General features: G+C 43.6%; 1 protein-coding gene across 1 annotated transcript in view; it reads right to left on the reverse strand.

The window, feature by feature from the left end:
* DNAJC2 (DnaJ heat shock protein family (Hsp40) member C2) overlaps positions 1 to 18483 on the reverse strand; it is a 252490-nt gene that overhangs the window by 226206 nt on the left and 7801 nt on the right. The window contains exon 2 of the mRNA XM_078679433.1: positions 11198 to 11388. Coding sequence (XP_078535559.1) covers positions 11198 to 11388 — 191 coding nt within the window. The remainder of the gene's footprint in view (positions 1 to 11197; positions 11389 to 18483) is intronic.

The following is an 18483-nucleotide window of genomic DNA, read 5'->3' on the forward strand; positions in this document are numbered from 1 at the left end:
CTCATTTGGGGCGGTAAGCAGCCCAGGATTAGTTTACAAACTCTCATGCTACCATACCACCAAGGCGGCTTCGAGGTACCGAACTTTCAGCGATACTATGATTGTGCCCAGGGCCACTTTGCCGCCTACTGGCTTCACCCTCCTCCCTTCATGGCCCACTTGGCTGTAGAGGACGGTTATATGAGGCCTGTGCAGCCGTCGGGCTACTTACACACCACGCCCCGGATTACTGACCGAGACCCGACCACGGTGGACTGCACGGTTTTGGCCTGGCAGCGAATAGCGCGACACATGGGATTCGCGTTCCTTTATTCCCCGCTTATGCCTATAGCACATGACCCGCGGTTGCGCATGGCATGTGAGGAGATCGGCCGAAAATTGCTAGTAAAACTGGCGGTCCACACATGGGGCGAACTGTACCTCCAGGGACAATTCCGCACGGCGGCTCAGTTTTTTGGTGAACATACCCCCTCTGTAATGGACACCTTCCTTTATGTCAGGCTTCGTCAAAATGTCAAGGCGGTCACGCCCTCTTTCCCGGACGAACCAGACACACTGGCCCCCCTCCATACGCTCCTACAGGTTGACTCCCCGAAACACGTGGTGTCTATGCTATATCGGCATGCACAGCCGGCACCATCCCCCCCCTCCCTTAGATCCCGCAGAGACTGGGATGTAGATCTTGGCACCCCACTTTCGGACGAACAGTGGGAAGAAAGCTGCTCCCACACTAACGCGGTTACCAGTAATGCCCGTCTCCGGCTACTGCATTTCAAATTCTTGCACCGCACCTACTTCACTCCCTCTAAACTGTTCCGACTCGGACTGAGCGCAAACTATCGCTGCCTCCGTTGCAGGGGCGAAGGGGCTGATTTTTTTCACCTTGCGTGGACCTGTCCCGCTGTGGCGATGTACTGGCGCGAAGTTTTCGAGGCGTTGTCTGATATGGTAGGGGTGGATGTTACACCCTGTCCCAAGATAGCTCTGCTGGGTCACTCAGCGTCGGCATTGAAAACACATAGGAAATTTTTCGCAATAGGCCTCTTGCTCGCCAAACGCCTTGTGGCATGCAAATGGGGTAGGGGCCGTGCGCCCAAGTTCAAAATATGGCTTAATACAATGATCACATGGCAAGAACAATTATGCAATTATGCCGATCTCATGCCTCATATGTCCCGCCCCAAAGATCTCTGGGGACCCCTGGTAGCCTACCTTCTTAGAGAGCAAGGGGACGACTCTTCAGAACCATGCGACACGCCCTCCTTGCATGACTCCGCGCCCATTTCATAGCCATGTTACACGTATCACTACTGTTTCCTGGTTCCCCCCCCCCCCCCTCCCCACCTCCTTGCCTCCCTCCTCCCATGTCAGCCTAATGTATAGCACTGGTTTGCAGCATCACTTACCCTGGAGATGGTTGCACTGCATCCCCCCACAGACAGTTGCATGCCCCCCCCCCGTCTTGCGATTCCCCCCTGTCCACACACAAGTTATGGCGGTATATCACGTGGGAGTTTAGTTTTGTTCAAGGTTTATGTTAGGTATTGTAACAACAAATTATAAAAGTAGCCTCAAAGCACTAGGCTTGACTGTGCAGCACTTCCAGAGTCGTATTTCTACTTTGTATGTTTTCCAACGATGCCAGTTTATATCGCGGCCGGCCCGTTTCGGGTTGTAGGCGTCATGCTGTGTTCTAACATCGGTAATGCTATACTTCTAATGCTGGACATGTTATGAACTGATTCTATCGATGCTGCCGGCCTGATGTCACAGGTTGTAGGCGCGAAGCTGTGTGTTGCATTCTCCTTATTGCCGATAAAGGCTTCACAAAAATAAAATAAATTTTAAAAAAAAGATCGGGAGACTGTCACCCAACGACTCATGTGACAATATGGGATGTGATCCTGCCTTTGACTGCTTCTGTGCCAACCGGGGAACGCGGTCTCAGACAATGGTTGTTGGCCTTTATGACCACCTTGGTCTCTTTGCAGTGCTGCGGACTACGTGCACTGCATCCCGAGACTTTTCCTGGGACTGCTGATTGCGGACTAATGCATCTCCCCTGGCTACTGTTTATTTTCACTTATGTATGACCGACATGTCAAACCATGCTACTAGCTGGGTATCGTTTGTAGTAGTTATCCTTTTTAATGACATTGTGTGATCGATTGCATTGTTACTTGTGAAACTAAATAAAGTTTGGGACCATTGGTCTTAAAAATAAAAATAAAAAAATGAGCGTAACCTGCCGTGCGCTCATGACAAGCTCAGCTCGTCATGTAACGCGGTAATTTCAAAATTGCCGCGTACAGCGGGAAAAGCCGCCGCATTGATGCGGTTAAAGGAGGATGATTATAGTGGCTAAGTCCCAGGACGAAGGGAGCTCCTGCTTTAAGATATAGGCTGAATTAAAAAGATGGAGCAGAATCTGGGCCAATTTTTCCCTCAGCAGGACATATAGTTAATTTAGGATAGCATCTGGCCCTGCAGCCTTGCCCTTTTTCAGATTATTAATTGTGCTGTGAACTTCTGCCATTGTGAAAGGGCCCGATAATTCCTCTCTGTTTTCATCACTTAACAGTGGGAGATCTATGTCCGGGGAAAAGAAGTTATGTGATCCTGATTTGTGTCTATATCGTCTGTATATAATTCTCGAAAAAAATGAACGAATACCTGTTCAATTGCCCCGTCCTCAGTGATATCCCCCGTGGATTGACATTTCAGATCCCTGATATTATTTCTAGTCCGTTCAGCTTTGGCCTTCCAGGCCAAAAGCTTGCCGCTACCCTCCACATATTCATAATTAGCAAGCTTACTTGCTTCCCATCTTTGTTTTACTCTGAGTTCCAAGTGATCTGCTAAATTTGTCTTTGGCTTGGCGAGATCCGCTTCTAGTGAAAGTGCGGTGTTAGTATCTAGAGTATGGCTCAAATTATCTTGAATTACTTTGATGTGTTCTGCTAAGGAGGTAAATTCCTTCTTTACTTTCTTATTTTGCACAGCATTTTGGTGGATTACGAAGCCTTTAAGATATGCTTTATACGTATCCCACACTTTATTTAGGGGGGCCGTATCAAGATAAAGAGGAAGAATTATTTTGTTAATGTTTTCAAGTTATCAACTATGGGGGTTTCAAGAACAAGGGAACGACTTAGTGTCCAATGTCACTCTACAGACTTGCCTCGGAACTGGAGCTGCAGAGAGACAGCCGAGTGGTCTTATAGATGCTCAGGTATATGGGTAACCATCTTAACAAGATCACTAATGGAGCCGGATACCAGGAAGAAGTCGATCCTAGATCGTGTTTTTTATTATGAAAGGTGAATTTGCCCGATTCTCCTCGCCCCCTTCTTGAGCCTTTAAGCTTCCAGATATCAACTAAACTGAGATCCTGAATTATGGATTTCAGGGAGATTCTAATTTTTTAGGTTACTGCGGCAGTCTTCTTAGAGGTAGTATCTTGGACTGGGTCAAGGATTACATTAAATAATAACTGGAACATTGAATTCAAGAAGATGCAGCAATAAAGGACGTAGGGGCAAGGGGTCATCCATATTTGGGCCATAGTACGATACAAAAACTAACCTTGTGCCCTGAATCCTTGCCTTAGCAATCACCCATCTGCCTAGAGGGTCAACCTTAGTTTCAGCAATAATACATTGGGCTGATTTTTTTAATATTATAGCCACCCCCTTAACTGTAACTGTTTGGGATGTACATATACAGTGGTCTATCCATACTTGAGGCTTTACGATTTCCAGCCATTCTTCTTTTAGTAAATGGGACTCTTGGATAAAGATAACGTCTACCTCCCTCATCTTCAAACATTCCACTATCTTCTGTCTCCTTAGATCCACTCTCAAGCCATTAACATTCCATGATAGCAATTTCAATAATTTATTATTATATAGACCTGCCATGGAATATATAAAAGAAACCGGAATGCTATACCTTGAAATGGCTTGAGAACATAACCTCTCCTGAACTGGTAGTGTTCAGAAAAAGCAAAAAACAAAAGGAAGGTAAAAAGAAAACAAAAACAACTGGACCGGACATAGGAGGACTTTTTTTTATATATTCTCCCACTTGCTCCCCCACCCTTTGTGCCTTGTGTCATTCTCTAAACTTTAAATTCTTAGCAATTACCCCCCCCCCCTCCTCCCCGGGGAACTCTCCCTACTAACACAAGGTATCTTAACACCTCCTATGAGCTCTCCTACCTCCTGGTGGTCCCTGAAGGTATGCATTTCATTATTCCTCATAACCTTCAGCAAGGCTGGGAAACTGATATTTGCCGTAGCTCCTAGGTCTCTTTAAGTCTTGTATATATTTCCCGTGCTCCCATTGCCTGTCTAAGGTTTCTCAAGAGACATCTGAACGAATACGAAAAGACCAATCATCTTTCTTATATGTTCCAACTTTTAGTGCCGCAGCAAGGATGCTTTCTTTCAATGAATACGTTTTGAAATTAACTAAAATCCTTCTTACTGTTTTCCTTCCAGTACGGGCCACAAAAGGATATCGATGGACTATTTGCACATCTTGTTCTAATACGTCTAAATCCAGATTCGAATTTTAATCTTTTAGGAGGGTGGTTACGAAAGACTTGAGGTCTCCTCCTTCGAGACCCTCGGGAACATTTAAAATTCTGATGTTATTTCTTCTCACATTATTTTCAAGAGATTCTAGTTTATCTCAGAGCTCACTTTCATTTTTCTTAACACCTTGCGCGCTAGCGGTTTTCCCGCTGTGAGCGGCGGTTTTAAAAAAAATGCGTTACATGACGAGCTCAGCTCGTCATGAGCGTACGACAGGCGTAACTCATGACGAGCTGAGCTCGTCATGAGCGTGGAAGGGGTTAAGTTTCTGTATCTCTTCCTGATTAAAGTCCACTTTTTTATAAATCTCATTATGCGCCGATTCCATCGCCCCTACTCTATCTACCAAGCTGTTGATTTTTTTCTTCCATGGTCTCACAGTACCCTTGGATTCTCTGCTGATTACGCTCAGATGTTGCAAATCTCTCGCTCACCTCTGTTAACATTACCGTCATTGCAATTTCAAGTCTGGCTGAGTTAGTCTCGGTAGTGTCCTGTGAGAGAACAGATGGCACTATCTGTTGGTGTTTTCATCGATGCTAAGTAAGGGATCCTATCTATTTTTTAACACAATCTGTTTTGGGATTACTTCCTTAGTGCAGGATGCCAGCCCTCCTTGAGTATTTTGCTTGTCCTGCTGAGATTGGGAGAGTACTGTGCAAGAATCTGCCGTGGGCGTTGGGTCTTGGGATTTCACTTTAAAATATGAGTGATGGGGTGACTTATTTTTTCCGGTATCCTCTTTGTTTGTCTCTTTTTGTTTGTCCTAACACTTGTGGATTCTGTTGCCGTTTTATTTAGTTTCAAAATCGTCGGGCGGTTTGCACACGGTTCTGACTGCAAGAGGGGTGACTTATCTATATCTTAGGCTGTGGTAGTTGGCATGGCACACAGGTAGTGTGCCAGGTCGTCTTTGTCATTTTGTCTGCACCAGGCAATGGATGATGCAGTGGCAGTTCCAAATGACCTAGGTGAGGGGTCCCTAGGAGGACCCTCTTCAGTCCCAATGCCTTAGGTACCCAGGTACCATTTACCAGGGACTTACAGGAGTCCTGAAGGGCCAATTGTGAAATCATTTTAGGGAACGAACACTGGTACTGGGCACCTGGACAGCAAAGATCCAGTACTCCACAGCCAAAGTTATATCAAAAGCCAGGCAAAAGGTGTGTGCGTTGGGGGGGGGGGGGGGGGTGGGGGGGGGGGGGGGGGACTGCAAAAGAACCCCATTATCTCACAATCAGTAAGGCAGCTTTAATTGTAGCTGACAGGAGGCGGAGAAATAACTCCAGACAAATCTATAAGAAACCAAACTAAATGGGTGGTGACAGTTACAAGTGGAGAAGAAGAGTCAATGTTATAACAAATAACATTCCAGTGGGTTAGCTAACAGTTGATCTCGGTTATAAACGCGAGAACACCAAGCAAGGGTGGTATATTTATGCAACGGACTTTAAAGTAGAGTAAAACAAAACAAAAGAATGCTAGGTTTTAAACACGACTGGGTATACTTTCAGTTTATTTCAAATAAAGTTGAGCATTATCAGAGAAATTAAATCCATGTTTAAGCTTGTATGCCTTACTAAAGGGAAAAAAACAGCACAATATAACTGTTGGTGCTCTGTTTTATGAGTGAGATGATGGGTGCTTTTTTGGGTCTGACACTATGAAAAAAACAGATTACGAGAGAATCTCGGCATCAATGGTAACTTGGTAAATGTCAAAGAGGTTGCAGGGGAAAGGGTAAATGTGTTAGGCCAGTGGGAAGGCAAGAAAAATACTAGTTGGATTTAATTTCAAATTAGAAAAAGGTTTTAAAAAAGCAGCGAGGTCTGAAATGGTGTGTACAGTTGGATTCTTAAAACTGTAATGAAATGCTAACCTAGCAGGACATCATGCTCCACAAGTACGTAGGCAACTCAAGTTTTACAAAGACAGACCAGCTTGAAAAACTGTACTTTTACAGCCCAGTCCTTAGCAGTAGTTCCTAAATTGGCCCCTATCGCATACATCCACGACAGGGCCAAACCATCCAAATCCCAATACCAGGTCCACCCTATATGAAACGTCAAACAACGGCAGCCATGCAAGGTCCTCACTCCAGTTTTTTTTTTTACTTAATTGATTTTCGTTAATAACATCAAGACATTGCACAATTATACTGTAGTTGGGTGCATACTGTTGGTCACAAGGAAAATGAACTATCCAGAATGTCTGACAAAATCCACTAAAGCCATAACAGCTAAAAGGTCTGTGGTTAACTGTCAAAATATTGCTATCATAGTGCTTGCAGCATGGTTCACGGTAACAGTATGCATATCAAAACAACGTTCCCAGCCAACCCCCCCAGTCCCTTTCACCCCTACCACCCCCCTCCCCACCCACCCTACTTGACTCACTCCTTCACGCTTGTGTGCACTGCGGGACATAGGACTAGTATATTTGTATATGCAGTCCTAGCTGCACAGCGTACAGGTGTTTATATTTGGTCAGCAGAGTAAAAGGTGGAGCTCTGGCACAGTACCTACGCTTAGTGTGGTCTGTGATGCTATCTCCTACAGTATATCATGTTAGTGGGGCTTCAAATGACTAATTTTGAATCCCAGTCCAGTGAGATCAGAGTCTTCCGCAAGCCCCTATTTTCTTTATGCCTGATTGCTGCACTCTCTGCTCTCCCCCATGCCAGCCAAGCACCGCCGGGGGCACAGTAGACTTCCACCTCATGAAGGTTGGCAAATCAGGCTTGTACTGTCTGCTTCTTGTGATTGCGCCCTAGACCCAATATACAGTATGCTGCTGTGTCTCCTCCTGCAATTTCCGTTACAGTCCTTAGGATCCCTATGATGTTGGCCCAGAAGGCCGACAGGCGCGGGCAAGCCCACAGCATGTGTATGAGGTCGGCATCGTGTGCAAGACATCGTGGGCAATGGTCTTTCGCTTCCGGATATATTCTGTGTAAGCGCATGGCGTAATATAGGTCCTGTGTAGCACCATATACTGGATGAATTTAAACTTAGCATTTCTGGACACTTTCTTAGGATACTCTAGAAGGAAGTCCCATTCCTTGTTCGATCAATCCCACCCAATGTCCACACTCCACTTTGCTCTAAGTGCCTCCTGCGAGACTCCTGCATGGGAGCGACTGCCTCTATACAACCACCAAGTCAAGTGACGCCCAATACCCATAAGGTGTAGTGAATGTACCAGCTTGTGCGTGGGGGGCTCTTTATTTTCTGGAGCCCAATACTGTTTGACGTATTTAGTGATGCGTGTATGCAGTATATAAAGGGATCATGGCACCCCCTGTTCCCTGGCAAAGTTGTCATGGTCTAATGGCATACTCTCATCGAATAGCATACCAACAGTGTTCACATCTTCCTGTGCCCATATGGAGATGCTCCGGGCAGTGATTACTTATGTGGGTGTGGCAATCACAATCAGCGGAATGTTAGGAGCATAAGGGTGTCGGTGATTCGTTTAGTGTAATGCTCGTCTCCAATAGGTAAGGGCTACCTTCAATAGTAAGGGGGCCGCAGGCAGGGCCCGTCCCTTGGGCAACAATAGAGTAAGGAGGGCACTTTGAGCCAACGCTTGCTGTGTGACCCCTATCTAATTCAGGTTATGCCCAGCAAGCCAGTATGCTAACCACTGCAGCTGGCTCGCCTAGCAATATGCCCTAAAATCTGGGACCCCATACCCACTTTTTCCGATCCCAGCTTAAGTTTCGAGAGCCCCACCCTCCTGCGGCCCTTCCCCCATATTAGCTCCAGCAGGAGAGTATTCAGGGTTTTAAAGATAAAAGTCGAAATCACAATGGGTAGATGGGTTAAATAGTATAGCAGTCTCAAGAGCATGGCCATTTTGGCAATGGCTGCTCTCCCAGCCACAGAAAGTGGTAGTGATGTCCAAAAAGCTACTTGAGTTCTGAATACCTTAACTGCCCGCAAGAGGTTGCCGGCAAGTAACTCCTGTGGGCCTCTATATATTCGTATACCTAAATATTTAAAAGTGGTGGGTGCAATCGGGAGCGTTAGAGGGTCAAAGCGGATAAGCTCTTGTTGTTCCGCAGCATGAAAATAAAATGTGTATGATTTGGTCTCATTAAGGGTAAGGCCAGAGACACTTTGGAACTGGGTGAAGATGCGTGGAATAGGCCCAAGGTTACCCTGAAGATTGTGTAGATACAAGGATAATGTCATCCACATATAATGACAGGGTGTGTGTAGTGTCACTGATGCAAATACCATACCCTACCGCCTCTGTCGGAAGCTTAATAGCTAGGGGCTCAAGTACTAATACAAATAATAGTGGTGAAAGCGGACAGCCTTGCAGTGTACCACAGCTGATTTGCAAAGACTGTGAGATGAGTACTCCTGTCTGGGCTCTTGCTGTGGGTGCCGTGTACAATAGCTTAACCCAGTGTATATAGGCCGGAGGGATGCCAAATTTCGCAAGTGTTGCCAGCATGTCCTTCCAGCTGAGAGTATCAAATGCTTGCCTTCGGTCTAATGAGATACACCCTACCCTAGGATAGGCTGAGGCGGTCAGCACAAGGTACAGGCGCCTGATATTAAGAGAAGTGCTAAGCCCTGGCACAAAACCACATTGGTCTATATGTATAAGTTGTGGCAGGAAGGGGAGTAGGCGCAGAGACAGTATTTTACTTAAGATTTTGCATTCGGTGTTCAATAGTGAGAGTGGCCGGTAACCAGAGATATCAGTAGAGTCCCTGCCTGGCTTGTGAAGGGAAGTGACCAGTGCTTGGGGGGTGGGAGGCACCTAGTATCTAAAGCGGACTGGTAAAGGCGCTCTAGGAGGGAAACCAGCGCGGTTGAAAAAGTGTCGTAGTACTCCACAGGGAGGGCATCTATCCCCAGAGTTTTATTTGGAGGTAGGTCCTTAATTGCATCCTTGATCTCCGTTTAGGATATAGGTGCTGCTTGCTCTTTTTGGTGTGTCTGTGTTAGCTGGGGAAATTTAAGGTCATCCATGAATGCTGCGATAGTCTCCTCCCCACCTCCCCCCTCCGAGTCCACTGGGGCCTCACATAGTGTTTTGTAGTATTCCCTGAACAGAATGATATCTGCTTGCGTGTTCATTATTGTGCCCTCTGGCGTTCTAACCTCATGGATGGGGGTGGGGGATGACGCATCTCGTAATATTTTGGCCAGGAAAGTGCATGATCTATCGGCCTCAGCATGTTTCTCTTGCGTGTATGATTGGAGATCTATAACCCGTAGTCGCTCAAGTAATTCTGCATGCGATATATGTGCTTCTTGTAGGGTTGCCTCCTTAGTAGGGTCAGAGACCGCTGCCTGCTCTAACCTGCCCAGTTTATCTTCCACTTCCCGTAGTTCAGTACTGATCATGTGTTGGGCTCCCACTATGGTACTAATAGCCACCCCTCTCACAACGGTCTTGAATGCTTCCCATTCCGTTAAGCGTGAGGACGCGGTGTATGGGTTTTCCCTGAAGTAATTAGTAATGGTTGTGGACATAGTAGTGCGGAACACGGAGTCCTCTAGAAATTGCAGGCGCAGTCTCCATGTTGGGATTGAAGAGGGGATCTTCCTCCAGGAAAAGGTTATCTCTAGGGGGTTGTGGTCAGATATCGATATCCCCAGGTATGTGGTGTGTGTAATTTGAGCAACAAGGGTTGGGGAGCAGAACACCCTATCTATTCACGTATGAAGCATGTGGGGGGGGGGCTCACTCTCCAATTAAAGTTAAAAGATGGCATTGCTCATGCATTTGTTTGGTTGAGAACATTTGAAACCTTCAAACGTTGTGCATTAATTGTCATGATATCAGGTAGGAAGGAACCGAAAACATCAAAAATGTGAATGCAGGAATCTGAATACAGCTAGGAGAACATCAAACATCGCTGGGTGATATGCCATGAATCTCAAGGGGGCTTTGGCTTTCTTTTTTATTGTTAGACCGCCTAAAGCCATAGAGGAGCGGTTCTTACCCTGTGGCCTTGGACCCCTGGGGGTCCACGAAACTCACTCAGGGGGTCCACGACTGCTTAGACTAAAAAATTATATTAACAGATTGGTAAAGTGTATGTCAGCAAAGAAGCAAAATTGAAAAATTTAAAATGTTCTGTAAATGTGAAGAAATATTAAATTAGGGGGCTACATTTTAGGTTGGTATAGTCAGATCGCTTTGTGGGCGGAGTGCAGGTACACCAAACAGAATACAGTATGGACAATGAGTGGCCTCAACTTAATTTAAAGCTCCAAATTTCCTATTAAAATTTAGATTGTATATTTGTTTGCAAAATAAATGAAATATTTCATCATTTGTTTGATGAATGTTTGTTTCAGTAATTTATGTATTGTTCTGCAGTTCAAACCATCGAAATTGCTTCGGCTAGGCCCCCCAGATTCCAATAATCACTCAGTTTTTATGGGGGGGGGGGGGTGTCCCTGGATTTAGTGGAGGTTCCGGATTTCAGGAAAGATTTAGTGGGGATCAACAGTAGTCAGAAGTGTAAGAACCACTGCAATAAAGAATAGTAACGGTTCAAGACACTGACTTAAATGAAAAATACACGTACTGCCATCATAAAAAAACAATGCAGAAACTATGCCCCGTACCTTCCAGTCCTTTGGATCAAGGGTCTTAAGCATTGGAAACTCTTCCAGCTGTAATTCTTCATTATCCGACTCCTCTGACAACTCCTCCTCATCTTCCAACTCTTGGAATGAAGCAGACACATTTCTGTCTCGCCTCTTAAGAAATGCTTCAAACCATCGCCCCACAGGTTCAACTTGACAAAGTACAGAGGCTGAAAAGGCAAAAATGTAAAACTCAGCTCATTTGCAGTTTAGTGCAGTATAATCACAAACGCTGAAAGAAATAGCCCCTTGTTGCTTACTTGCAAAAGCCAACTTTAAAACTAAATCAGAAAACACTACATTTAAAAAATGTTAAAATATTGTTTAACATTACTATCTTATTGTATACTACACTTTTTAGGTCGAGCCTAGGCAGCGCGCATGAGCTGTCTGCAAGACCGGTTATCGCCATCGGCTTTTGGCATGCCCATGAATTGCCATATGTTAGTTGTTGTGCCATTTAGAAATACTAGGTTTTTGTTGGTGCATTGGGTCTGAGTCTCCCGCCTTTGCATGCTTGGGTCACGCACAGGGGATTTGACTCACTGTTTGCTAGCGTTGGCCATCCCAATACGTCCGTGGTTGCTCCTGGTCATGCGGATCTGCCTTTTTATTTTGTAGGCTATCAACATAGTTTTAGGCTTTCAGGCCGTTTCTCGGAGCAATGCTCTGTTTTGCACCTGTAAAGGGCAATTTCTGTCCGGTATCTGTTGATCTATGGCAATAGCTCCAACTCCCAAAAATGTGAGACCTATTGTTTTTTTTATAGACGTGGACTTTAATTTCAAAGAATTCTAATCGATGCACCACATTGCAAAGTGGAATCTAGTACAACATATAGTCATAAAATGTGAGACCTGGGTGCTTTTGTGACAGAAGAAATACACACATTGTATTGAGATCCTGAGGTCACAGAAACGTAACTTAATCTAATATCTGGATGGATACATTGCCTTAAATTGAAAGATTAATTTCCCTGGTGTACAAATTAAATGGAACTGAATCATCAAAAGTGCGAAGACCACAGCAACCGGGCACTAGGTAGTGTAATCTACCTGTATTGCCTTCCTTTGTGCACAGGTATATACTATGTGTAATCACCACTCTCTCCCTCTCAAGTGGACTTAGAGCAATTAAGTTGTACATGGCAGAGAGGAAGAAGTCACTGTTCACCATTAACTTTACATTCAAGCTAATTTTAAACCAAGGAGATGCTGCCTACTGCATTATCTGCAGTTGCCATGGCTGTTACCATGGCCGAACTGCATGGATAGCATCAAAATAAAACCTGAAATTGGTGGGGGGGAGGAGGGGGCCAGCAACACATTGCAGCACTAAAGCGTGCTGAGCTAGGAGTTTGAATATAGGAGAAGAGTTTTAAGGAAGGTTTTGATAATGGAGCCCAGCCGAAGAGACATGCATTAGTAAAAAACCAGCCAAACTTCACCTGATTTGTCAGAAATATGTAGCAACAAGCCAACTAAGAACTATGGCTGGGAAATAAAACATAAGCTGTACATTCTGCCCTCGCCACCTAGGGACCGACCGCCCCCTCTACAACCCAGTACTACTACATGCCTTTTGTGCTTCCGAAAAAGTTATTTCCGCCCCTCAATCTCCTCGGATTCCACTTTTCTCCTGAATAAAATTGAATGTCTGGCTTAAGATGCGTCATGATCAAATGCTGACAAATTAAGTATTTATTTTTCATTGCAAGTTCTGAAAAATATGATGCTCCTAACACATGCTAGTCTGCTATATAGTGCAGAAAGAAATGTTGTTAGTTTATAACTCTGTAAACTGCAAATTACTTATGTGCTACTAAATGCACGAGTACATACAGACATTTTTCTTTTAAATAAAACAGTGACACTCGTAATATTTAAGAGACCTCTGTCCACTTTAGTAAAAGTAAGAACACAAGGCCAGCATGCCTAACAAAACACATTTTTCAATCCAAAACTTTCATAAGATAAGCATGACTGCTTCTGAAATAGCAGTACCATCTGTTACAGAATGCCATCAGATGGAATAATCATGTGCTCGATCATCCAAGTGCACCCATTTTGAAATGTATACATCAGTTTTCTAAGACTTGTGATCAAACAGGAATTTTTCCATAATTTTCTATGATTTCTAGTAGCTAAAATAAAAAATCTGACATGTACTCTTTAAGAAAACAAGGGTTTGTCGAAACTGACATTCACGCTGACTCCTGTTACATTGTTATTCTCTCAAGTGGTCTTCCTTCAAACTCCTACCACATGATGTACCAACCAACATCATGGCCTCAAACTAAGTCACTTCCAACAAAGACAGCATTCTACCATTGTCTATTCTTTAAGAAGACATTTTGTCGTAACTAACTTCACTTAGACGCTTTCTTTCCAAGTTAACTTCTTTGATCATGTACAGCTCTTCAATGCGTGGTGCTCTTCCCATCAGCCAGCGCAACTGCCAAAGCTGCTGGGTTCTGAGGGGAGCACCATTACAACAGAACAATTATGGCTCAAAGTTCTAAATGCTATACTAGCAGTGTAAAACATAATACAATATCATAACATATATCCCTTACTTCAAACGTAAAAGAAAAGCAAATTGAATATATCTTAAAACTTTGGCATAAGATTAAACTAAACGTGTAACTATATAAAGGTTGAAAGCATAAATTAAACGTAAGATGTTAATTGAAGATCATATACACTATAAATGAAACACTGAATCTATAAAAATACATTTGAAGTGATTTGAAATCTCTTGAGCACTTTTGATAATAGAACTCAAAAGGCATTAAGAACCTGCAAATTACAGAAGGTATGAAGTAAAAGGATTACTCAACCACAAAAAAAGTAACTAGGAGGCCTCCTATCTCAGGGGGATCTCTTAGAACATGGTGTATCCATTACATTTTCACCAAAAACCTGGTTACTTCCTAAATTAGCACTTCCTGGCCCTACAACTCTCATTTCACCATTAACCTATGTCCTGCCCTACCTCTAGAGATCCTGCACTGACACGTAACCACTACACGCATCTCCATCCTCTCTCATCTTTGCTGACATGTCAGCAGAACAATATTTTGCCACCCTTCTGAGATTCCATCTCTCTCTCCATTAGTCAACACCACATGCCAGTGATCTACTTCCTTGACTTGAAAAGGGCCACAGATCTTGCTCAAGCCACTCCTGATACACCCCAAACTCACTTTGACACAATCATCTTGGTTGACTCATAGTGTATCCTTAATCTCACCAGACTAACAGGGAACATCTTTCTCACTCCTAACTTTCTCAAAATTTCCATTAACCAGGTCTCTTGTCCAAATTGTTATTTATTTGGGTGTAGCTTTCCTCCCTTTCATGGCACAAAAGTGCACCCAACTGGTAGTAGCACTCTCCGTGGTGCAATATGCCCACATCAAATTCAAAATGACCACCTCTACTTCCAAGTTATTGGACAAAATCAGTTCTATTGCACCTTTAACCATGCGGTTGGCTCTCTCCACAATCCCATTAGCTTGGGGATTGTAAAGTGCTGTATAATTATACAGAAACTCAAAAATTCTCTCATCTCATAAGAAGTTAACTGAGTTCCATTGTCAGTTATAAGAACGGCAGGGTAGCCTTCTTCTCTGAAAATCTCACACTAAATCCGTATTGTGACTTTCGTAGTGATCTCAGGAAGCAATCGCACGATCAACCACCAGGAGTGAACATCCATTAAAACAATACCAAACCTCGTTATGATCACACCTACCATAGGGCCAATAAAGTCAAGGCATACACTATGCCACGCCCCACCAGGATCGTGAATACTACTCGTTACAACTTGAGCACCAATTTTTAATCCCTTCTCGCACTCACTGCATTCAACACATCTTTCAACCCATTCTACCATATCACTATCCAAACCTGGCCACCAAAACTCACATCTCAACCTCTTTTCTGTTACCGTCTGCCCCAGATGCCCTTCATGTGCTAAATCAGAAAAATTTACTGCAAATGCCATGGGGAGGAACAATCTTGTGACAATGCATAATAACTTTGACTGTTACTGTCTACAATTCATCTAAGATTTTAGTGAAGGGCCTCAATCCATTGGGTAAGGTCTCTCTCTTCAATCACCATTATGTATCAGATTTAGAACCGTCTTCGACACCAAATCACTCTCCACATAACTATTCCTGTTTGCCAACTGTTCCCCGGCTCCACTGTACAACATCTTCCACATTGGCCACTGCCCCACCCATGCATATTTAGTCACCCATACCTCCCCCACACACTTCCAATCCAAGGGTAACCATGACAAGCAATCTGCTGGTACATTCCGTCAACCAGGTATATACTCAGCAATAAAGTTGTATTCTTGCAACCTAGAAGTCAAACGTGCAAGTCTTGCAGACCCTTTTCCTACCTCACTTGGAGACAAAATCTTTAACAGTGGCTTGTGGTAAGCGCAAAGAAAAAATGTGTGTCCCAATATATACGTATGGACATATTCTACACCTCAAGCTGCTGCCAAAGTCTCTTTCTCTATAACAGTGTAAGGACACTCAACAACAGTCAAAGAGCGTGAGGCAAAAGCTACAGTTTCTTCCGAAGATCTCACCTTATGCAACAATACTGCACAAATGCGAGTGTCACTAGCATCCACCGTTACAATGGTGTTTTCATTGACGTCAAAAGGTATGAGAATAACCGCACCACAAATTTCTTCCTTTATATTTTCAAAACACTTTTACAGATCTGTTCATCAAACAAAACGTGCACCTTTCCTCATGAGAACTTTCAAATACTCTATTTTGCTGGCAACGTTCTTTACACATTTTAGTAATACTCAATTAGACCAAGAAAAGATCATAATTGGTCATTATTGTGGGTGTGGGGGACTGGTGCTAATCTTATTGATGCAAGTAAACCTTCTTTTGGTTTCACTCCTTCAAGTGATAACATGTGTCCTAAATATTCGACCTCGGTGACTTGGAAAGCCCATTTTTCTCTGCATAGCATTAACTCAGACTCAGTCTGGCTAATGTCTCTTTCAAAGCTTTGCTGTAACTGCTTACACTATCTCCAAAAAACTAAATATCATATTGGAAATAAATTATGTTCTTTTAGCACTTGAATACTTCAATCACCATCCTCTGGAAGATCCTTGCCGCGGATGACAGCCCAAATTGCATCCTTGTGAACTGGAAAGTGCCCTTCATTGTAATAAAAGCCTTCAAGGGTTTAGAAGAATCATGCAATCGAATTTGGCGGTATGCATGCTGCAGGTCCAAAAAGTACTTTCCTCCTTGCAACAACAAGACTAGCTAGTTGATATTCGGTAAAGTAAATGTAACTGAAACAAAGCTCTGGTTAAGGCTCCTTAAGTCTAAGCAAAAACGCAATTTGCTGCCAGCGTTCTTAGTGATAACCACGGGAGAGATCCAAGCAGACGTTTCAACAGGTTCTATTATTCCATTGCCCAACATTTCATTCAACATTTTCTTCATTTCATCTCTTACCATTATCAGAACCCTCCTAACCTTCTGCTGGATTGGCATGGCTCCTTGTTCAACACATTTTTTATCTCCATACCCTTTAAGTGCTCTACCCCCTCTCTCAACACTTCTTTAGCACCTTCCAGTACTATATCTTCCACTCTTAACTCATCTACCACCACTACCTGTACTGCTGCATGAGGATCATTTTTATATGGACGTCATACCGGTGGTACCAACCCAATGTGGGTGGTCCAGACACAGCCACATAGACTTTGCCTTTAACAAGCCTGTTCTATAAACTAATGTCTGTATTAAAATATCTATTTGTTCACTTTCATATTATCCAGGATTGATATCTTTTGGTAACAATATTACATTTAGCAACTCCTACTGGTACAAAGCTTTGAGTAAAATAGTATATAATGAACCCGAAGCCACCATCAACTCCTCTTTCTTGTCCCTAATGGTGAATTCTGCCTTGGACCTATTCCTCACACTGTCCTCACTGTCTAACTCCCCAGCATGCAAAACTCCTTCTGTGCATATGTCAACCTCACCTAATGTACCAACAAATAGCACTCTATCTGGCCTTGGGGTTGTCTTCTGCTGAGTTATGGTGGTTAATCCCACACTTGCTCCACATCCAGGTCCTGGCAGTTTTAATTTCCAGGAAACTTCTTTCCTCCCTTCGTGTTACATTTGGACATCACTGCTACCTCCTCGTCCACTTTGTCCACTGTTGAAGTGTCACTCTTACCCTTAACTTTACATTCTCTACAATCCATTACCTTCATATAGTACTCGGACGCCTCTACTATTTTTGCAATCTCAAGTGCATCCTTCAGCGTCGGATCTTTGGCCGCCCCAAACGCTCCTGTGTTTTCCTACATCTGCACTGAACAATCAATGATCTCTTATTATTTCTTCAGCCACTGCATCAAACAGTTCACGTAGTCTAGTGATGAATTTATCTATGGATTCTCCAACCCTCTGTGATGGAGTATAAACCTATACCTTTTCATCACTACATTGGTCTCTTTTGCAAATCGTTTCTAATCTCATCCAAGCTCCTATGTACACATCCTCTGTAGGTTGACCCTGATTATCCATTGCAACAGGAAGGTACTTAAATATATGTTGACCCTCTTTTCCAAGGCTGGTAGGTAGAATCACTATTTTCCTGCTTGAAATCGATACTTGTGCATCTAAATAATTATCAAACACATGCACCCATTCATAGGATGGGATCCCTGGTTCAGATAAAAAAAACTTGGGAGGTGGAGAAATTACAGTGACGTCCTTTCTTTATGTCACCTTTTAAACACCCAAGACACACAAGAAATTACTGGTGAATGTTCTGTATGTGTGTACCAATTACAATGCTTTGAGATTGTGTTTACTTGCTATTACTGCTTTGAGACCATACAAACATCACCCTGTGATTTTTTTTTTCCCTAACAGAAATGCAGTACTGTTCCAATACTGTAGACACTTCCTCTTTAATTCCAACACTTGTGAATGAGCATTACAGGCTGTGGCTTTGCCTTAAGGCACACCTCTGCTCCTCTTTCAGCACAAACCCTTTCATTTTCTCAGCTCCTCCTGCAATAGATGTCAGCAGGTGTAGCTGCCCCTTTTCCCCTTTGAACACGCCTGTGCTCATCGATCGGTTTTACGCACTTCCCGCAGCTGTTTTTTTCTTCACCCTTTCGAGGCCGATTGCGTAATGAACGCCCGTTGCACTGAGTTGAGTGGCACAACATTACGGTTTCTAGTG

Source organism: Lissotriton helveticus, chromosome 1_1 (assembly GCF_964261635.1).
Source record: "Lissotriton helveticus chromosome 1_1, aLisHel1.1, whole genome shotgun sequence".
NCBI lineage: Eukaryota > Metazoa > Chordata > Amphibia > Caudata > Salamandridae > Lissotriton > Lissotriton helveticus.